Source organism: Mirounga angustirostris, unplaced genomic scaffold (assembly GCF_029215605.1).
Source record: "Mirounga angustirostris isolate CCGP_5_RB_7025 unplaced genomic scaffold, mMirAng1.0.hap1 SCAF_7, whole genome shotgun sequence".
Classification (NCBI taxonomy): Eukaryota; Metazoa; Chordata; class Mammalia; order Carnivora; family Phocidae; genus Mirounga; species Mirounga angustirostris.
In genome coordinates this window covers 111,311,444-111,333,751 of record NW_026991715.1, presented here as the reverse complement: position 1 = coordinate 111,333,751, position 22,308 = coordinate 111,311,444, and the positions used below count along the sequence as shown (strand labels likewise).

Below are 22,308 nucleotides of genomic sequence, written 5' to 3'. Positions count from 1 at the left end.
TTCCAACTTTTCCGTATCAAGACAGAATGTTAAATGAGGCATTAATTGGAAATGGTACAAATGTTGTATTTAGCATAAGGCTGAAGGGAGCAGAATATGGAGTCTGGCATTAACGGTAGAGCTGAATGTTGTGTCTGCTGGTGAGTGATTAAAACAGAATGTGACTCAAACAGTAGTAGTGAACGTGGTAGAATGCAGGGCCTAGCGTTAGGAGAGAGTAAAGCAGAATGAGGCATCAAGCATTCATAGTGAAGGCAGCAGAATGTTGTACCTCACGTATGGGTGAATGGAGGAGTATGTGGTGTCTGGCATTAATAGTAAATGAAGCAGAACATTATGTCTAGTGTTAAAAGTGAATTAAGCAGAATGTGAGGTTTGGTGTTAACAGTGAAAGGAACAGAATGTTGCATTTATTGTAAGGGTGACTGGTGGAGAATTAGTGTCTGGTGTCAGTAATGAAGTGGAATGCTGTGTCTGGTGTTCGAAGAATGGAGCAGAATGTTGTGTCTAGCACAGAGTGAATGGAGCAGAATGTGTATCTGGCTTATATAGTGAATGGAGAGAAATGCTGTGTCTAGTGTTAATAGTGAATGGAGCAGAGTATGGTTCAAGAGTGAATAGTGAAAATAGCAGGATGTGGTGTTGAACGTTAGAAATGTGGAAGAAGATTGAGGTGTGGCAGAGAAGGGTTCACGTATGATGTTTGGGATGAGGCTGCAATCTTACAAAGGACCTACTTGCAAGGTTGGCCCTTGGTTGACAGCTGGGAACTTGGATTTTGGGAATGTTCCCACTTCCTGTAACTGATAAGGATGCCTACTGTGCCTAGACTGCCAATACCAACAATATGGATTGTGCTGAATGTCTGCTTTCCTTCTGGGAGTCCAGAGTTTTGCTATGTGCCAGGCAGAGGGGGCCTATGTGACCAGCACCCAATAAAAATCATCCATACTGAATCTTTTTTTTTTTTTTTTAAGATTTTATTTATTCATTTGAGACACAGAGATACAGAGAGAGAGAGCATGAGCAGGGAGAGAGGCAGAGGGAGAGGGAGAAGCAGGCTCCCTGCTGAGCCAGGAGCCCGATGTGGGGCTTGATCCCAGGACTCTGGGATCATGACCTGAGCCGAAGGCAGACACCCAACCATCTGAGCCACCCAGGTGCCCCATCCATACTGAATCTTAATGAACCTCAAAACAATGTTTCTATCTCCCTGGGCAGAAACATCCCACACATGTGACTGCCTTTTTATTGTTAGGGTAAGAATGTGCTCTGTGTGGTCCCTCATGGTGGGGAGAAAACAAGGAAGCCTGCAGATGGTTTCCTCCAGACCCTGCCTGTGTCTTTTTACTTTATCACCTAGCTGTGTATTCTTTTTTTAAAATTTTATTTTTTTTATTTTTAGAGATTTTTTGTTTTTATTTTTTTCAAGGATTTATTCATTATAGAGAGAGAGAGAGAGAGTGAGTGAGTGCTCGAGCAGGGGGAGGAGCAGAGGGAGAGGGAGAGGGGAAGCAAACTCTATGCTGAGCGTGGAGCCTGATGTGGGGCTCCATCCCATGACCCTGAGATCATGACCTGAGTGAAACCAAGAGTCCCACGCTCAATGGACTGTGCCCCCGAGGGGCCCCCCTAGCTGTGTATCCTTAATGCAACACTGTAAGAAATCTTAGCCGTGAGTACAATGATATGCTGAGTCCTGTGAGTTGTATCAAATCTCTGAACGTGGGGGTGGTCTTGGAGACCCCCACCACAAAGCATCTACTGTTAATGGTAAAAGGAGCAGGATGTTGTATTTAGCACTAAACGTGAATGGAGGAGGAGGTGGAGTTGAGTGTGAATAGTAAGTAAAGCAGGATGTATGTGGAATGTTGGTAGAGAATGGAGCAAAACCTGGGGGTTGGCAACTGTATACAACATAGTGTTCAGTCTGGAGGAGAGGTTTGATGCATCAGAATGCTGGATCCTGCCAAGTGCAGCAGATGAAGACAGAGTGACTAATTCCTTATGCTCCCTTTATCTCAGGCAGGTAGGGAGATGAGTGTCCTTCTTTGTCCAGGTGTTCTGTGCTCTTGGGCAGTAGGACTTACCTTGGGCAGGGATGCTCGGGAGCCAGAGCTCTGGGTGGTCATGGTGAGCACAGTGGTGATGCCCAGGCCCACACGGGCTGGTGCAGCATCCATGTTGATCCAGAAGGAAATCCACGAGAGGATGACAATGAGTAGGCTGGGAATGTACATCTGGATCAGGTAGTAGCCCATCTGTCGCTCCAGGTGGAACCGGGCCTCAATGCAGGTGAATTTACCTGTAAGAAGTTAGAGTGAGAAGGCAAAGTAGCCTGGTGGGTAGGAACATGACTCTGAGGTCAGAACAACCTCAGCTGGAGTCCTGGTTCAGCATCACACTAGCTGTGTCCTCAGGCAAGTGATTGGATCTCTGTGTCTCCGTTTCCTCATCTGTGGAAAATTGGGGATGATGATGATGATGATGATGATACCTACCTCACATGGTTACCTGCGTGGTTACTGTGAGTATAAAATGAGATGATGCCTATAAAGAACTTCGCACGGTCCTCACATCATTTATGTTCAGGGATGTCAATTGCCATCATCCTCATCAGCCCTGTTTTGTTGCTAAGAGTGGGCCTCAATGGATCAGTTATCTTCCCAAAACATGACTTGATCCTGTTACTTCCTCTTGTGAAAACTTTCTTTCCTTCCTTCTCTCCTTATACCAGAAAGTCCCCATTATCTACAGGGAAAAGTTCAAACTTTTCAGTTTGCTCTTCATAGTCATGCTCTGGCCTGTTTTTCCATCCCACTTGCCTTCTTTCTTCACCCTAATCATGAGCCCCTCCACTCTATCCCTTGCCTTGAGCATGTCCTGCACTTTGACCTTTCTGAGCTTTGGCTCCTGCTAATCCCTCTGCCTGGGATGCTGGGACTCTTCCCCACAACCAGCCAAAGCAACCCTCCAGCTCCTCCGCGGTGCTTTGAATGTCACGTCTGCCCAGGCAGAATGACTCTTCTCCCCCGTGAGTTCCTTCAGTTCTGTTCATGCAGTCATCGGGCCTTTAGGGCATGATGTACTGAGGATGTAGGTACATTGGTCTGTCTCTCCTCTGCAATGGCCTGTGGGCAGCTGGTCTCCTCCCCCTCTGTGCTTGCCTGGAACTGGGGTGGGGCCGGTCCCATGGAGGGGGCTGGTTCTCAGCTCCAGCCCCCTGCAGCGCGGTTATTAGGGGAGTTCCTAGAGCTCTCTGGACTGGCTGCCCTGTGTGGGCAGGGCCTCGTCAGCCTCTCCCCCTCGAATCCACAGGGCCTAGCACAGAACTCAGCTCTCACTGAAGTGGGAATAGTGAAGAGCGAATGAGATCATGAATAAGAAAATGCTGTGTGAACAGTTTCGGGCTGTGGTACGCGAGTTAGTGTGACTGTGTGATCCGTGGGAAGTCACTGCTCTCATGGCTGCTAATGGGAGTCCCATGACCTCTCTGCATCTCAGCATGCCCAGGGATCAGGAGAGTATCTCTGGAGGTTCTGAGGCATCTCGGAGGTGACCCAGGAAGGGGCAGCTGTCCTCAACAGACCAGAGCCCAGGCTGCCTGCCCTTGCCCTGGGCCTTCTACTTGCAGCAGAGCACCCAGTGATTTCTCTCAACCCCCCTGCTTCACGTCCTCCCCTCCCTGGCCCCTGTCAGCAGCCTCTTTCATGCCTCTACTCTCCTCAGCTAGGCTCAGCAGCAGCCTCCTGCCCAGCCCTCCAACTTGCGTACTGCCTGCCTGCCTTTCTTCCGCTGTGGCTCCGTGAGCTCCTTCCCAGCCTGCGGCAGGGCAGGCAAGGCCAGTCTTGATACGACCCCAGTTCATTCCTGCATCCCATCTTCCCACAAAGGCTGTGCTATGCCTGGGAGACCGCTGAGCAGAACAGCCGTGGCTTCTTCCCCCTCTTGCAGCTTGCAGTCTAGGGGGACCCTTTCCAACTGCACTGTTTATGAACCTCAGTGCCACCTCTCAGCTTCCTCCTGCTGGGGTCTGACGAGAGCACTCTGTGTACTGTGTCCTGTCAGAAATGTAAGTTCCCCTGTGACCGATACTGCTAGATGTCCTAATAGCAGCTCCTCCCTTCCGCCTTGGGAATAGGATTCATTTTGACCTGGGCATGCTGCTACCTGGAATGAAGACTGTGTCTCCCAGCTTCCCTTGCAGTGAGCTATGGCCTGAGCTTTACTTATGTGCCCCAGGACATCTGGGAAGAAAGTATCAGAGTTTCAAAGACTATGCTCTTAACCACTAGGTAGTAAACACAGAACTGTGTCCATCACGGGCACCTCATAAGATCTATTGGATCAAAGGCTGAATGAATGTTTGGACCTACCTGTGTTGTAATGCTTTGTGCAGTATCTCAAGTCCTTCTCTTCTTTCAGGATAAACTGGGGTAGAGTTAGTCCATCTGCCACCTGCACAGCTCCCTGCTCCTGCCACTCGAAGATCAGGTCATTCATGGTATATCCAACTGGGATGGGGGATCAGAAGAAGGAGTGGTCACCACCCAGAAGCACTTATTTGAGGCATGTCAGAGTTGGTTTGGGTTAGAGACTGAGAGGCATCAGGTACTAGAGGGAATGCATGAGACCATGTTGCCTCACCACCACCCCTCCTGACTCCTCTTCCACCCTCTCCCCACCTCCCCTGCAACCAAGGAGGTTAAAACAGGTTTTATTGTTTATATCAACCCCCCTGCCTTCTACCTCCCTTCCTGCCCCTCCCACCATCCTATATTGGCTTGTCCTTTTGCCTCCACCTCTTACCCCTGTGGTCCTAGTCAGTTCACATCTGCTATTTGGCCTGCGTACCATCCTTGCAAGCTCCCTGCTCTGCTCACAGCAGCTTTTCCTCTGGGGAATGACTCTACAGAATACTGTTGTGGGACTATCAGCTGGGGGCCAAGGTGTTAGATAATGACTCAACTAGACCAGTCAGACGCTCTGTCCCAGGACTTGACTCTTGAGTCAAGTGACAGAAGGTTCAGGAGTTGGCTGGTGCCAATTCCCTTCAGATGTGGTGCTCCACCTAAATCCTCTGCCCTGGTTCCTGTACTTTCAGCTTCTCTTTCAAGTCCGTGAGGAAGCCCTATGTCCTTCCCTTGAATTCCACCTTTTAAATTAGATTGGTTTCTGTTTGCAGTCAAAGAAGTCAGCTCCCTCCTCTAGTAGGTTCACTTGTGACCTCCGACATAAAGCCCTCTCCAGTGCCCCCTCTCTTTCCCAGTCAGAAGGAAGCACTCTTTCTGCCGGGAGTCACAGCATTCAGACTTCCAACAACACACTTACCACCTGCTGCCCTGTGTTAGAGTTATTTGTGCAGCTAGCTGGCTGTCTCTCCAGCTGCAGGGAGCATCCCTGTGAGTTCAGGGACCGTGACTTATTCAAGCTCTTTCTCCTCTGTTCCTGGAGAGCATATTCACAAGGGACATGGAACAGTGCCTCTTGGGAGAATACTGCTGGCTCCAAAGCTGGGCCTCAGCCAGCCAGTAAGGGGGTTTAGATTTCTAATGCATTTTCAAAAGCGAAGCCCCCCCATCTGGTATTTTGGGCTCCGACAGTCTTCTTGTGGGGTCCAGCAGTTAGGAGCAGCTGTATGGGAATTTCTGCAGGTCCCATGGGTAAAGGGGAGTCTGGTTCTTTCTAAAGCCCTCATGCAAGGGACTCACAGCTTTCCAGTTGCATGATACACGTCTGGACATCCATGGGGAAATTCTTCAAGTCCATGGGGCAGGCCAGTGTTAGGGTGATTCTGAGAAGAGAAGGGAGTTGAATGATGCTAGAGCCACAGACCAGGGAAGCTGTACCTCCGTTCTGGTTATTACCAGAAAATCAGTTATCTTGGACAGGTCAAGGAGGTCAGGGAACTAGTGTTTATGGAAATAATATATGTATATTTCTACATTCCAGATATGGAAATGGAGGCTCAGAGAGATACAGTAGGTTGCCTAAAGTCATACAGTCGGTGAACTTCTGGGTTTCCGTGGAGTCTGTCTGACTTCTAGACATCTGCTTTCAGCAAGGGAAATGAAGGCCTGGAGGACCTTCTGCTAGGCTCTGAGTGGGCATCGGATGCACACCAACACTGCCCCTGATCCCTACTCTTCTGCAGAGGCTGAATTCCACGTTGAGCAGCCCCAGGCCTCAGGCATCCAGATGCACTTGCAGCAGGGGCTTCAGGTGGTTCTTTGCTGCCTCCCTTCATGCACTGGACTCATCAAACGTTATTTTAAAGAGGCCCTTGCCTTCTGGGTGTCCAAACAGAGCTGGCTCACACCTGGGGGCTCGTGCTGGGGTCAGTTGGGAAGTGGTGGGTGCCCCAGGCTTCTGGGAGAGCTGTCTATTTTGGTTTGTTCCACTCTTGCCGAGGCTGAGCCTTCGAACTAGAGGGAGTCCCCCAACAGAAGCAAGGTCCACAGTTCAGGCTAGGATGCAAGGCTTCAGCTTCAAAGGCTGTGCCCACATCGGAGCACCTGCTGCAGAGAATAGAGAAGAAAGGCTCTCAGAGCCCAAAGAGGCTTAGATCATCAGACCAACTCCTTCATTTGACAGTTGAGAAAACTGAGGTGCAGAGAAAGATTGGTCGGGACTCTTGCAAGGTCACACAGCGTGTGATGGCTCAAAGGCCGGATTCAGAACTGTGTTTCCTGGCCATTGGATTCTGAGCTCATGTGTTTACTTTCTGACACTGCTCTCCTGGAAAGCGCTTCATTGGTGGTGGTCTGGGAACACTCAGCTGCCAGCGCCTTACTGCACATGGTGAGCACACGGCCCTGTGTCAGCCTCCTCCCTCCAGCTTACACCCACTGCTCTGGGGTTGGGCCCCATTTAAGCACAAGGTACAAGCAAGTGGGGGGAAAAGGGAAGGGAGAGGGAGGGGGAAAGTGAAGAGAAGGTGAACAGAGTTGAATTTCTGAAGATAAAAGCTCCAAAGTAGGGCAGCTGTCACACTAGGTTAATTTTCTGAAGTTGAATGACCTTGGGAACATCACTTTCTGCTGATTTGTCCTTCTGTCATGCTGCATGGGGCTTAGCTTTGTAGAGATACCAAACCAGCCTGGCAGCAGCAAAATCCAGCAGAGTAACCTCTCCTGCCCCAGCCATTAGGGCACTGGTGGTCATCCCGAGCCCACCACCCTTCCATCTGGATGTGCACTGGCAGGATGGGCTCCAGGGTGAGGAAGGCACGTCCTCTCCTCAGTGCCTCCTTTCCCTGCTGAGGTTCTTAAGTCCCCTCTCCCACCTGGCCTGCTCGCAGGAGTCACCCTGAGTCCAGTCACATCTGAAGGTTAGGATGGTTGCAGCCTCGCCTATGGGCCTGGACATTTAAAGCTCATCTCCTAATGGAAACAGAAAGATTTATTCCCCGAAGAACTGGAGGGGGAGGAGGAGTCATTTAGGGCCAGTGTCCCTTTGAAGCTCTTTGAAATAAACACATACTCATTCATTCATCAAATGAGTGCCTATTGAATGCTGGGCACTGTTCTGCTAGGCTCTGAGTGGGCATCGGATGCACACCAACAGATTGGAATTGGGGCTGTGCTACTGGGTGGCTGTGGGAACTTTAGCAAGTCACTTAAATTTTCAGATCTTCACTTGTCTGATCTGCAAAATGGGCGTAATAGAAACTATTTCATGGAATTGTTAGGAGGATTACAAATAATATATGTAAAATACCCAGCCTAATCAGTAAATTCTCAGTGAATGCTACATATGTAAGAATCTAGCATGGACGTTGGTCATTTTCTCCATGACTTGGGGGTAGGAATGGGGAATTACATGGGAAGAGTTGGCAGGAGACTCTGAAAGTTTGCCCCTAACCAGTATCTGCAGGATACCTCCCAGCTGGGAAGGGGGTCCCAGCTTCCTAGACTCAGTGCAAGGTATGGAGGATGGAAGGGGTTCATGGAAGGGAGGGAGCAGCCCTGGCTTGTACCTGTGAGTAGCCTGGAGGCCCATTTTTGTTGAAGCTGCTACGACTTTTCAGGCTTTGTGCCTTTGCTCCTACTATTTTTTTTTTTTAATTGTGATAAGAACATTTAACATGAGATCTAGCCTTTTAACAAATGTTTATGGGTACAATATAGTATTGTTAACTCTAGGCACAATGTTGAACAGCAGCTGTCTAGAACTTACTCATCTTGAGTAACTGAACACCCCTGCTACTGAGCACTGTCTTTGAATACTCTTTTCCCTTCTTGTTTTATTGAAATGCTGGGTAAGCTTAGGGGCCTAACCTTACCCCTTCTGTCTCTAAGATGCTTCCTTGGTTCCCCTGGTTATAACGAACCACTCACCCCTAGGACTTCGCCCAGGATGTTATTCTTACTCCCTGAGTATAATCTACAGAGCTGGCTCTGCACATTGTGCAAAGGTGTGGGGTTGCCCGGGCCTGTGCACCCGTGGTTGGCCCACCTCTTAGCGTCTGCCCCCAGGAGGCCATGGGGCCAGGTGCATCCTGAGGAGGATGGCAGGGGTGAACCTGCGTGGAGCTCACCTGATGCTGTAGAGGACATTTCCATTCCGGGAGATCCTCAGCAGTTTGTTGTCAGTGGTGATCTCGTGGAAGTGGGCCCCCTTCTCGTTGGCGAAGAACAGGTCAGGCTTCCAGATGGAATCCAACATGGATGGGTCCAGGTCCAGAGAGTCATCCGGGTATTCATTGTAGGCCAGCCGGGGGTCGTTCCACTGCTGCCTCAGGAAGATGTTGACCCTATAGTCCTACAGCCAGGAGATAAGGAGGTGGAGTCAGGGTCAGGCCCCGGATGTCTGCTCTTGGAGGGCCCGGATGCTTTCGGTCAGTGCTCCCTGAAGTCCCTTTTGGAGAATTATGAGGATGGTTGCAGCTTATGTGGGTGAGACATAAAGTCTATGCCTCAGGAAAAAAGTCAGGGGATTCATCCCTGAAAATCCTCTCCATGCCCTATGAAGTATATTCAGCTCTGAACTGAGATTATTTAAATGGTATTCTTTTGAAAAAATTTAAAAATAAAGTTCCACCTGATAATAATAAACACCTGTTTTCATCCTAGTGACATTTTGTCACGTTTGCTTCATGTTTTTGACTAGAGAAATAGCACATCCCAGATAAAGTTGAAGTCCCCCTTTTATTATGGAGGCTGTCAGGGCAGTAATTCTCATGCACAGTGAAGTTTGAGAATCACTCTTCCAGGTAGATTGACGGAGCAAAAGGAGAGGCTGAAAGCTGCTGCCTGAGCATTCAAACTGTTCTGCTTGAAGAAAACAATTAATTCCCAAGCAGTGAAGGAAGGATGGGTGAATTCTGCGGTGCTCCTCCTGGTCCTAGAGTTCATACCACTCTGTTTCAATCCCAACCTTCTGCAACCTTCTATCACACATGTTGATTTATTTGTTTGGGGAGGATTTCCTTTTTAATTTTTTTCCTAATGTAAACTCTACACACAACGTGGGGCTTGAGCTTATGCCCTCAAGATCAAGAGTCGCATGCCCTACTGACTGAGCCAGCCAGGCGCCCCTGGGGAGGATTAATAGACGTGGAGTCACATCTTACTGGGTTCTAAACTCAGTGCTAAGTCTAATGCTTCTCGGATGGGACTGCAGTGTAGTTATTCTGCTGGGAAAAAAGTCATGATCAAACCAATTAGGGAAATGTTGGACTAAACCAAATGCAACTGATTTTTTTTATTGCGGGAGTTCTTGGAGACCATAATATGCTAATTATTTGTATGTATCTCCAAGAGGGGAATAGAATATATATTTCCCTGATTTATTTTGAGTACAGAACTCTTGCATCTTGTGCATGATGCTTGCCTTCTACAGAATGTATGTAGGAATTGCCGGCCTAGTCAAAACTCCCTCCCCCACCCCCCACCTTGGTTTCTTTTCTGGATGGAGAAACTGAAGTCCAGAGAGTTAAGACTGACCCAGGATCACTCTGAAAAGGCAGGTCAGAGCTGACTGTGGAGTGCAAGAGTCCTGACTCCTAGCTGAGGATTTGTTCAGCTGGTCCTAGGATTGCTGAAAGAGTCCATTCAGCAACCAATCACAGTCTGAGAAGCAGTTAGTGGTATGGGTAGGTCTCCATGCCAGGAAAGTGGGTCATGAAGTTAAGAAATATTTTCATGAAGAGGGCGCCTGGGTGGCTCAGTTGGTTAAGCGACTGCCTTCAGCTCAGGTCATGATCCTGGAGTCCCGGGATCGAGTCCCGCATTGGGCTCCCTGCTCGGCAGGGAGCCTGCTTCTCCCTCTGACCCTCCCCCCTCTCGTGTGCTCTCTGTCTCTCTCATTCTCTCTGTCTCAAATAAATAAATAAAATCTTAAAAAAAAAAAAAAAGAAATATTTTCATGAAGAAATGTTTTCGATTTTGTTAGGGAGGCATTGTAAACCTGGGATCTATGAATATTATGATACTGTAAGTAGAATTTGGGGTTTATTTGTGTTTTCCCAGGAAGAAGAACATGGCTGTCTATGTTGGATTCTCAAAAGGTTCTGTAGTTCCCCAAAAGATCAATAACCTCGGTTCAAGTCCAACTCAGACTGCTGTCCTTCCAGGAATCATCTCCACACAGGAGTGCCTGCTGCCTCCCCTGAAGGTGCTGGAGAAATGAGGTCATGCTACATTTTCTCTTCCTAATCACTCTCGATCTGTCATCAGCAGGGATGGACTAAAACAAACAACCCTCCTCGCCACCCTCACCCTCACCCCTACCAGTTCCCCCCACAGTACGTGCCTCATTCTGTTTGCCTCCAGAAATATCAATAGCTTCATAAAGTGTTCCAAGGTATTTTATAGGATTGTGCTATAATTTAATTGAAGCCTCTCCCTCCAGCCCCATAGAAAATGACATTTGGTCTCATAATCTCATGTCTTGTAAGTCCATTGGTGGAGGGAGGACTCTAGGCCAGACCTGGATGTTGATACTTGGTCTTTCCTGCTGACAGTAATGGACAGCTCCCAATCTGGCCACCTCTTACGGGGGAATTAGAAGTAGCCTCTCTTTCTCTCTTCAATTTTATGTGGAGTGTGTGTGTGTGTGTGTGTGTGTGTGTGTGATGGGGCACTGGGCAAGTCATGTCATAGGAAACAGACCATGAGTGGTGGAGCAGGAAAAGCCTCCAGTCCCCAAACCCCAGCTGCGCTTTTGAGGTTCTTGCCAGTGACATGTCAATTCTGTTTATGTGGCTGGAAGGAAGAAAAGAAAGTGGCATTTCTTAAAATGGTCTGTTAGGTACCAGGCGCTGTTCTAGATACTGTCTCACACTTAATCCTCGCAAAACCCCTGCAAGCTAGACATCCAAGTTCCCGTAGTGAGGGGAAGGGGACCGAGGTTTGGAAAGGTTGTGAAACTTGTCCAAGGCCCAGAGCTAGTAAGCGGCAGAGCTGGGCTCTGAAGGCCCGTCAGCCCCATCCGCCTTTCCGTCCCACAGGGGCGGATAGCCAGCTGGGTGCTGGGGATACTCCTCTCTCCTCCTTGTTGCCTCCGTGAATTCTGCCTGCTCAGCTTCAGCGGCGTCAGCTTCTGCAGGAGCCTTTAGCTTCTGCCCCCAGGCTCCCATGGCCTCTTCCTTTTCTGATCTCCCAGCAAAACAGAATCACTGTATGTGTCTTATCTCCTCCACTTGATCAGCAACAGTTCGAGAGGATGAACCTGACCTTACATTTCTCCTGCACCGTCTCGCCTACCCACCCAGTCAGTGCACCTAGGAGCCACCCAATACCCAGAGGGAGGAAGAGGCAAAGCCAGAAAAAGTTCACGCAAGAAGAGCTTTCCTCATTTGAGAGTGGAGAGCCTGAGACCCAGAGAGGGAAGGCATTTTCTAAGGTCAAATAGCAATTCAGTAAAGGACCCACGATTGGAACCTGAATTTGCGTCTCTAGTGTTAAAAGGAGTTAGGATAGATGGTCTCAAAGAACCCTTCCAAATCGAATAGTTAGTTGCTACTAGTTTAATTTTTTCCGGCAACATTTAACTGAGCATCTACTGAGCGCTAGGCACTGTTCTAGGCAATGGAGGATCTGCCGAGAACAAGAAAGACATATTCTTGCAGCCCCAGAGCCTAAGTGTAATGCTGACAGCACACGGACATAAGGGCTCCCATAAGGATTAAGTATAGGGTGCCAGGGAGGTGTAGAAGACAGGCCCTCCCGCTAGACTGGGGCTGGTGGTCTGGGAAGGCTCCAGAAGAAGTGATACTCAAGGTCAGACCAGATATGGTTGAGCCAAAGAAGACAAGCCCTCTGGGGCAGGAGGAACTGCATATTGGAAGGCCTAGAGGCAAAGCAGGGCGTAGCCCTTTGGAAAGGAGAGCAAGCAGATGAGAAAGGGGAGGACCGTTTACAGGGCCTCGCGAACTGCCCTGAGGAATTTCGGCTTCATCCTGAGAGTCATGTGGAGCCTTTGAAGAATTTTAACTAGGGGAGGACATTATTACGTTTGCATTTTATGACTGATATTTAAAAAATATTTTTTCTTATTATAAAAGTAAATGCATGTTGATGGTAAAAAAAGGTAAAGGCACATCCCTTAAAAGAAGAAAAACAAAGCAGAAGCCATAGGGTCTCGTGATGAAATGGCTGATGAAAAGTGAGAGCAGGAGACCTGGAGGATGTATCTGGTGTCCTCGGGCAGCTTGACTCCTCCTCCTGGCAGCCCCCACTCTGCCCGCAGCAGCTGCTGCCCAAAGAAGCTGTTGCATCGATTTTCTCCCCTCTGGTTGGGAAACGGCAGTAGGAAATGCAGTTTGGAGGTGATCGATGTAATTGGTGTAATAGGCTGAAGGCTAAAGGCTGTTTTGCTTAGTTAGCCCTGCAATCACACTGGTCAGTGTTCGACATGCTGGGGGGCCCTGTTCAGGTTCAGGGGCCAGAGGAGCAACATTTGAGTTCTCTACCCTAGAACCTCAGGCTCCAGCTCCGGTAGTTGGCTTCCAGGTCTCAAGCTCTCAAGGGTGGCCCATCTAAGTCTGAGGTGGGAGGGATTTCCAGAACTCTAGCTCAATAGTCTTTAGCATCAACTCACCCATCCTCCCTGTGAAGAGTCCCTGATGGTCTGCTTTCTGGTACCTGGGCAGCTACCTTGCTTCTAAGACCAAGGCAGAGCATTAATCCCTTCATTCACTCATTATGTCATTCAATAAACATTTATTGGCCGCTTTCCTTGTGCCACCTGCAGTGGGATCTGCCCCCCACTGCCACCCCCACTGTGTCTAATTTCAGATTCTAACCTTTTCCAGTAAGCTCCTCTAAACTCAGTACTGTGGCAAAAGAGGAAGCATGAAGCGTTTTAGTAGGAAAGAGCCTGTGTGAGTGTGCTGGTGAGAAGGGGATGTGGTGGGCGGGATGTTGTTACCATTGCAGTCAGAGCCAAGAGACAGCGCCCAAGCCCTGGACAAAGAACCAGATTCTTAGACCTTCCTAGGTCTCAGCATTCTGGCTCTCAAGGGATGTCTCTTCTCTAGACTCATTTCTACTCTATAAACGTGTATTAGGCCTAGAATGGTGAGGATGGAAGCATAAGGTCTTGGTTTCTATCCTCAGACAGTTCAAATTATCTAGCGGGCGAGGCAAGATATGGACACAAATATCTACCATACAAAGCTGACAGTGACAGAGGTCAAAGGGGTTTTAAAACATTGCTATTAGATATTGCTCTCAAGCCACTGAGATAGTTTCCAGCCAGGTTGGATGAATCTGGAAAAGCTTTCAGAGAGAAGGTGACATTGGAAATAGCCCCCCCCCTTTTTTTTTTTTAAGATTTTATTTATTTATTTGACAGAGAGAGACACAGTGAGAGAGGGAACACAAGCAGGGGAAGTGGGAGAGGGAGAAGCAGGCTTCCCGCTGAGCAGGGAGCCCGATGCGGGGCTCGACCCCAGGACCCTGGGATCATGACCTGAGCCAAAGGCAGTCGCTTAACCAACTGAGCCACCCAGGCGCCCCCCCCCCTTTTTTTAAGATTTTATTTATTTATTTGACAGAGAGAGCAGCAGAGGGAGAGGGAGAAGCAGATTCCCTGCTGAGCAGGGAGCCCAATATGGGACTCAATTCCAGGACCCTGGGATCATGACCCGAGCTGAAGGCAGATGCTTAACCGACTGAGCCACCCAGGGGTTCCAGGAAATAGCCCCTTTCAGTTTGCCTCATCTTACTGAAGTTAGCATCTCTAGGTCTGGTGTTGTTCCGAGATGGGAGCTCTATCTAATTTCAGCTGGAAAGGAGGACAGGGATGTGTGAGGAGGAAGTCCAGAGGTGAGGAGTCAGGCTTAGAGCAGGACGGGACTTGAGGACTGGGATGTGGCCTCCTCAGAGTCTTTAGATTAGGATGTATATACTTGCAGGTAGAAGGAATCTCATGTAGAAGGAACAGCACAAGCAAAGATGTGAAGGTAGGGGCATTCCGACAGTTCAGCTTAGCTCAACCACTAGCCGTATAAGTAATAATAGGTCCCCCTTATTGAGGACCTACTATGTTCTAGGCATTGTGCTAAGCACGCCACACATTTCATCTCATTTTATCTCTAAAACAATCCTATAACATAGGTATTTTCTTTTTCTTTTTTAAAAGATTTTATTTATTTATTTGAGACAGAGAATGAGATAGAGCATGAGAGGGTCAGAGGGAGAAGCAGACTCCCTGCCGAGCAGGGAGCCCGATGTGGGACTCGATCCAGGGACTCCAGGATCATGACCTGAGCCGAAAGCAGTCGCTTAACCAACTGAGCCACCCAGGCGCCCAACATAGGTATTTTCAACCTGAGTTATAGACGAAGATTCAGAGAGGTTAAATAATTTGTCCAAACTTACACAGTAATCAGTAAGGTTGGAATTTGGATCTGGTTTGTCTGATTATACAAGTTCATGCTCTCAACTACTCTGTTGTGATAAGGCTGTAAAATGGGTTGATTTGAGATTGCAGATATCTTTAACTGCCAAACCAAGGGGTTTGGATTTTGTCATGTAGTCAACTGGGCACCACTGGGGTCTCAAGCAGTGGAGCAATATCTCTGTTTGACTTCAGAAAGGTCAGTATGGCAGGAAGACCATGAAGTCCTGGAATTGAGAGAAACAGGCACAGGGGGACCTGTTTTGAGTCTGTTGTGGCAGCCCAAGAAGGGCAAGCTAAGCTAAGACAGCAGGAATGGAGATTGGGATAGATGAGAGAATCATACTTCTGTCACCATCATCAAATATTACAGTTAGAAAGAACCTGTGGAGAATTCTGTCTCAACGTTTTCATTTTACACACGGCCCAGAGAGGGAAAGGGACTCTCCTTGGGCCACACAGCAATTCAGCGACTAAGGTGGGACTTGCATACAGACATCTTGACCCCATCCCACTTATTTTCCTATCTCCTTGTACACCTTTGAGGGTAGGAGAAGGAGAACCAAGTTGAAGGTGCCACTGAGCAGGCTCTGCTCTCCTTGGAGAAGCTCGAATGTGAACTTGGCTCTGACAGGATTTGGGATTAGCATGAGAGCTGGACCAGTCTGCTGAAAGCCAGGGACTGGGGGCATCAGAGTAGAGGATGCCCAGGCTTGGTTTATGAGCCGCTGCTTCCTTGCCCACCTGCTGCCCTTCTTCCCAAGCACTTCTTCAGACCTCTGAGAAGCACTGGGGAGCCAAAGTCATAAACTTTGTGGGACAAGTCAGCCCCAGCTCTTCCCAGTTTTGTGAGAGTAAGGACCTGGCTCATTGGCATATGCAGAGTTTACTAAATCCTGACCGAGTGCCAGGTCCTGTGCTAAGAGCTTTAGTGAACACTCTCTCTCTAAATTCTCACAGTAATGCCATTTTACAGATAAACTGAGGCCTGGATATATCAAGGGCTTTGTGTAAAGTTAGTGACAGAACCAAGACTTGAATCCATGACTGGCTGACTCCTTTTAAGTAGTATATAGCATTGGCTCCTTTTTATTAATAATGCATCATACTTAGTTGCTGTTCTGTGCCATTTGGCATGAAGAGAAGATTCTTCTCCCCACTGGACAGGTGAGGAAATTAAAGCCCTAAAATCTACCACTAGTTACTGGTAGATCCAGAATTGATAACAGCGGTGCAAATAACACTAATACTTAAGATTGAGACTTTATCGGGGCGCCTGGGTGGCTCAGTCGTTAGGTGTCTGCCTTCCGCTTGGGTCATGATCTCGGGGTCCTGGAATCGAGCCCCGCATCCGGCTCCCTGCTCCGCGGGAAGCCTGCTTCTCCCTCTCCCACTCCCCCTGCTTGTGTTCCCTCTCTCGCTGTGTCTGTCTCTGTCAAATAAATAAATAAAATCTTTAAAAAAAAAAAAGATTGAGACTTTATCACATGTAAGGAATGATGCCAAGAGTGTGATGTGTGTTATTTTATCTTCATAATAATCCTGTGATGTAGGTTCTATTACCATTCCCATTTTACAGTTAGATAAATCAAGGCACACAGAGGTGAAAGTACTGTTTCTGACATCACACAGCGAGTAAGTGCCGAAGTTGACATTCGGACCCAAGATTTTCATGCCAGAGCCCACGCACTTAAGTCCTAGACTGCACCACCCGGGATCTCCTAGAATTGCCCCAAGTGAGAGTTTCATGTCACCTGAATGCCATCGGATACTGCCTCTAGCTATGGTTATGTAGCTGTGGGTTTGCAGAGACCCACAATTATCAGGAAGTATTAAAAGGACAAAGCTTCTGCCCCAAGTCCAGCAGTCCACTAGTGCTTCTACCTCAGTCCTGATCTGACCCTTGAGTTTGACCCATCGTCTGCTCTACATTCAAGTCCAGTGCTGGCAGACTCCCCAGATCCCGACCCATTGACTCCTTGGCTCCAGATGCCGGCTCTGTGGCTTGAACCTCTCCCAAGTCACCACCCTGCCTGGTGCATTCTCATTCGGATCTCACGCAACCAGAGATACATTTGTTGTAAAGAACTGTAGATGGTTTGGACCAGTGGAGCTGAGCGTCTTTGTTTGTCTTTAGGGGATCACTAAAACACAGCATGAGTTTAATAATTACATAAAATGCTAATAGCAGCTACTTTTATTGGGAGTCTAGCATTTGCTAGAACTTTATATGCATTGTATCTCTAAACCTTTCATCAACCTAGCACATTGGGTATTATTATCCTCATTTTACAGGGGAGGAAACTGAAATCCAGAGAGATCAAAGAGAGGTTAAATGTCTGGCCCAAGCTCCCATAGCTAGTAGGTGCTAGAGCAGGGATATGAATCCAGGACTGTTTGGCTCCCAATTTCATGTTCTTTTCACAACTGCATGCTGCCTCTCTAGTTCCTTTTTTTTTTAAACCAAATTCCTACGTGGGTAGGTAAAGAAATATAATAGACATAGTATACTGGGATGCCACTGAGCCCATGTGACAGGTTGGCTCATGCATGTCCTTATAGTCAATAGCAGGTGGAGAACTTTGGATTGGGATATTAAACAGTGAGGTGGCTTCATAACTGGTTGCCAAAGGGTGCAAATTGGGGGTGGATATTAAGCTGGAAAGAGGAACGAGGACAGTGTTGGCAGCACGGGGCGCAGTAGTGAGACATGCCATGAGCACATTTGGCAATATGGAAACCAGGTTGCTCTGTGTGGGTTAAACTAACAGCAGAGAAGAATTTTCAGTAGAGGAGTTTGGCAAGGCCCAGCATCAATCACAATGTCCCACGTGTAATCCCGATGATTTAGAACAGGCCTGTGCTTGTAATTTAATAACTGGAACCCTAATTTACTGGACTGTATCTCATTTAGAGAACTGTTTTATAAACCTATGGGAGATATTCATTTAGTAGTATGAGAAAGGGTGTTTTGAGGAGCAGGAATTTGGCAGTTAGTAATCTAGCATCATCTGGTGGGGGGGAACACCAACATTTTCATTCCTGCAGAGAGGGTTTCTGTGTGGTGAGGCAGGGATGCTTTCTTAGATCTCTCTCTGGCCTGGATGAAATTTTCCTTAAAGCCTGTCTGTCTTCTTTTCCTGTAGTTCCAGGTATGTCTAATGTGACTCCTGATTGGCTTCCCCGATATTCAGAGAGCGGCAAGGGAGTGCTTTCATGGAGGACATTAGCATTTTTGTTACTCAAATGGAAGGCCCCATTGTAAATTAAATAACGTGGCAGTCTTATTTACCAACTTCAGTCTTTTGTGGGTTTGATTGTCCTGAGTCAGCCTTTCTGAATCCGATGATAGGGAGCCAACTCTGAGCTGTCATAAATTCCCTATTGCGATGCCCCCCTCGGTGGTGTACTGGGAGAGAGGCATCCAGCCCCGTTTTCTGTCTGTAACAGACTCTAATGGCATTTCTGAGCCTTCTCTCTTTGGCCTTCTTTTAGTATTCAGTTTATCGAGGCTTTGTGGAGTGTTGAGCCGTATCTAATTGGATGACATTTAATAGACTTTCTCTTGGATTCCCCCAAACCCAAGAGTATAAAAAATGACCTAGCATTAGCTGTGTAGAGAGACTGAAAGTGTAATGGAAAAAAGCAACAACAACAAAAAGGATCTCATCCAAAATAGCAGCCAACCTCACAAAATATCCACAAATAAACCTAACAAGAATCTGTGACTCATAGATATTTAAGAAAAACCCCAACAACTCTAAAACTTTACTGAAAGGCATAAAGGAATACCTAGATAAATGGAGAGATGTACCGTGTTTATATGATATTGTAAAGATGTCAGTTCCTCCCAAATTAATCTATAAACTCAGTGCAACCCCAATAAAAACCTGAGGCGATTTTTATCAGCCTCAACAAGCTGATTCTAAAGTTCATATGGAAGGGGAAATGGGCTAGAAACATCAGGAAAACCTTATAAAGAACAACAGAGAACTTTTTCTACCAGACATAGAAATATAACATTAAGCCATAGTAATTAAAATAGTGTGGTACTGGTGCAGAAACAGACAAATGGAGCAACAGAACAACACATTGAGACTGGAAACAGATGTAGGTATATATGGGGATTTAGTTTATGAGAAGGATAACATTTCCCAGTGGAGAAATACTGACCACTTAAGAATAATGATGGGGAGGGGCGCCTGGGTGGCTCAGTCGTTAAGCGTCTGCCTTCGGCTCAGGTCATGATCCCAGGGTCCTGGGATCGAGCCCCACATCAGGCTCCCTGCTCAGCGGGAAGCCTGCTTCTCCCTCTCCCACTCCCCCTGCTTGTGTTCCTTCTCTCGCTGTGTCTCTCTCTGTCAAATAAATAAATAAAATTAAAAAAATAATAATAATGATGGGGAACTTACTATCTAATTGGAGAAAAATAGAGTTGAACCACCACCAAATACTTTACAGAAAAACGAAACCAACTGTGTTAAGGAGGTACATGTAAAAAGGGAAACCTATAATATTATTGATAATGCCCAGCATGCAAAGAATATGCAAAGATGTTCAAATTCGCTAGGAGTCTGGAGTGAAAATTAAAAATGACAATGAGGCACCATTAAAAAATCCCATTTGGTAAAATGAAAAGGCTTGATAATATCTTGGGTCGGTAAGGATAAAGAGAGATGAACACTGTTGTGGGGACAGTGAATTAGAAGCTTTGGAAATGAGCTGGGCAGTGTGTCTGTCAAAATCACAAAAAGTTGCATGTCCTTTGATCAAGTCATTCCACTTCTGGAACATATCCTGAGGAAATGTGCAGAGTTATGTACAAGAATATTCTTTGTGGCATTGTTTGTAATAGTAAAAAACTGCATAAACATAAAAGGTCCATCAGGAAAAGAACTTTTTTTTTTTAATCTTATTTACTTGTTTGAGAGAGAGAGAGCACAAGCAGAAAGCGGCAGAGTGAGAGGGAGAAGCAGACTCCCCACTGAGCAGGGAGCCCGATGTGGGACTTGATCCCAGAACCATGAGATCATAACCTGAGTTGAAGGCAGACGCTTAACCGACTGAGCCACCTAGGCATCCCGAAAAGAGTGGTTTAATACCACAGAATGATGGCCTGTCCTGAGCATGGGATTTTTTTAAAAAGACTTATTTATTTATTTGAGAGACAGTGCAGGGGGAGGGGCAGAGGGAGAGAGAGAATGTCAAGCAGACTCCCCCCTGAGCATGGACCCCGATGCTATGTGGGGCTCCACCTCACGACCCTGAGATCATGACCTGAGCTGAAATCAAGAGTCCAACACTTAACTGACTGAGTCAACCAGGTGCCCCATGGAGCATGGGATTTTACAGGCAGGCCCTACAGCTTGGAAACAGATTAGAATTATTTGTCATATCTGGCATGTGGTAATAATAAACCAACTCATATTCCAAGTTGGTGTTGTGCAGAGAGGTAGGAATGAGTTAGACCCATATGTAGTCACGGGGAGAGAGATTCCAAGACACGGTGGGAAGGGAAAGAACACAGTCCTATTTATACAACGGTTGTGCATATGTACATGAATGTATGTGCGATCGAGCGAGGTAGTAGGATGTACATGACTTGTTTATCTGTAGTGCTTAACTCAGGATAGGGCAGTGGGAGTTGGAGGAGAGTGGGAAGCAGGGGGCATTCCTCTTTTCTTTCTCTCTCTTTTCTTTTTTATTGGACTTACTACAAAAGCTTGTTTTCATCTGTTACTCAGGTACTTAAAAGAATGTTCCAGAGTCTAGCTGTCTGTAGCATAGTGTGAGTTAACACTGGGACATGGCTACCTAATGGGAAATGTCTTTGAAGTGGCATGCATAGAAATGATTTTAGGGTTCTGAGGAGGTTCCCTGGGGTGGCCTTGGGGAGGCAGGGATTGAGAGAAAAACCAAGGGATAGTCTTGTTTTGGTTTGTTTAATCAGTTTGTCAAAGTGCTACATAAGATTTAGCTTAAAACTGAACTGAGCTGCTGTTCAAAGCAATGCTTCGAAGCCCACTAACCCAGAATTGGGATGGCGGTGGTCTCATCTTGGGCCAAGAGCAGGGCTTTAGAAGTCAGGCAGCCGGGGGGTAGTAACTGGTGAGGACATTTATCAGCTGGAAAGGCTTCAGTGAAGGCTTCTGAGCATCCTGGAGGCTGGGGTTCATTTTTTTTTTTTAAGATTTTATTTATTTATTTGACAGAGAGACACACATGAGAAGGGGGGAGTAGCAGGGAGAGGGAGAGGGAGAAGCAGGCTTCCTGCGGAGCAGGGAGCCCGATGCGGGGCTCGATCCCAGGACCCCGGGATCATGACCTGAGCCGAAGGCAGACGCTTAACGACTGAGCCACCCAGGCGCCCCTGGGGTTCATTTTTTTGGCCTTTCATCTCAAGATGAAAGTCGATGGCCCTGGATGTACTTGGCAAGCACCATGATGGTAAAGGGACTGGGCACCATGGGGGATGGTTGAAGAGGCCAGGTGTGGGCAGGGGGCAAGAGGACTGACCTCAGTTATCTAAGGACTGTCAGGTGAATAGATTGGTTCTCTGTGGCCCTAGGAACAGAATTGGAGATTTCAGAGTTGTCCAAAGGTGGAATGGGCTGCCTTGGGAGATAGGGAGATCCCTGTCTCTGGAGGTATACAAGAAGAAACTACTTGGCCACAGTGTTTGTGGCAGAGATTCTGACAACAGATGGCCGTTCAACTAGAGGACCTCCAAGGTTAATTCTTTCCCAGTGTTGATTGAGCTCCTATGGTTCAGGCAGTGTGTTGGGCACTGGGTATATGGAGATGATTGAGAGAGACAAACAAACAGGGTTTTAGAGGCGGGGGGATTGGTTAGCCCGGGGATGCGTATTAAGGAGGGCACATACTGCATGGAGCACTGGGTGTTATACGAAAACAATGGACCGTGGATCACCACATCAAAAACCAATGATGTATTGTATGGTGACTAACATAACATCGTAAAATTAAAAAAACCACAAAACCCCTTCAAATAAAAAAGCAAACAAGACAGCAAACAAACGGGTGACTGTTTACATTTGAGACATTGCTTCAAGGAACATAGTGATGTGATAGTGACTGGAAGGGAGATCATTTTTAGATAGGGAGTCAGGGAAGAGCTCTCTGAAGAGGTACCTGAGCCCTGCAGGATGAGAAGGAGCCATTTCACACAGAGATCTGTCTGGGTGGAGGGAACAGGACAGAATAGAGGAAGAGAAGCTGCTGCGGGGCTTGACGCAGGGGAAGGCTGTGATTGGATTGAGGGTTTCAAAAGATTTCTCTAGCCACTATGGGAAGCAGTAGGGGACAGGACGAGGGGAGGTTCGGAAGCAGGTAGGAAGTTGTTTTAGTCAAGTGGGAGAAAGATGACGTCACCTAGACTGACATCAGCAGGGTTGGAAAAGAGTAGATGGATTTAGTTTTATCTTCATGACTCAATGTATC

At 47.4% G+C, this 22,308-nt stretch overlaps 1 protein-coding gene across 1 annotated transcript in view; it reads right to left on the bottom strand.

Annotated features, from left to right (window-relative positions):
* GLRA1 (glycine receptor alpha 1) overlaps positions 1–22,308 on the bottom strand; it is an 82,646-nt gene that overhangs the window by 14,466 nt on the left and 45,872 nt on the right. Inside the window, exons 4-7 of the mRNA XM_045902203.1 lie at positions 8,540–8,763; positions 5,712–5,794; positions 4,377–4,514; positions 2,091–2,305 (exon numbers count right to left, since the gene is read on the bottom strand). Of these exons, the coding sequence (XP_045758159.1) occupies positions 2,091–2,305; positions 4,377–4,514; positions 5,712–5,794; positions 8,540–8,763 (660 nt within the window). The remainder of the gene's footprint in view (positions 1–2,090; positions 2,306–4,376; positions 4,515–5,711; positions 5,795–8,539; positions 8,764–22,308) is intronic.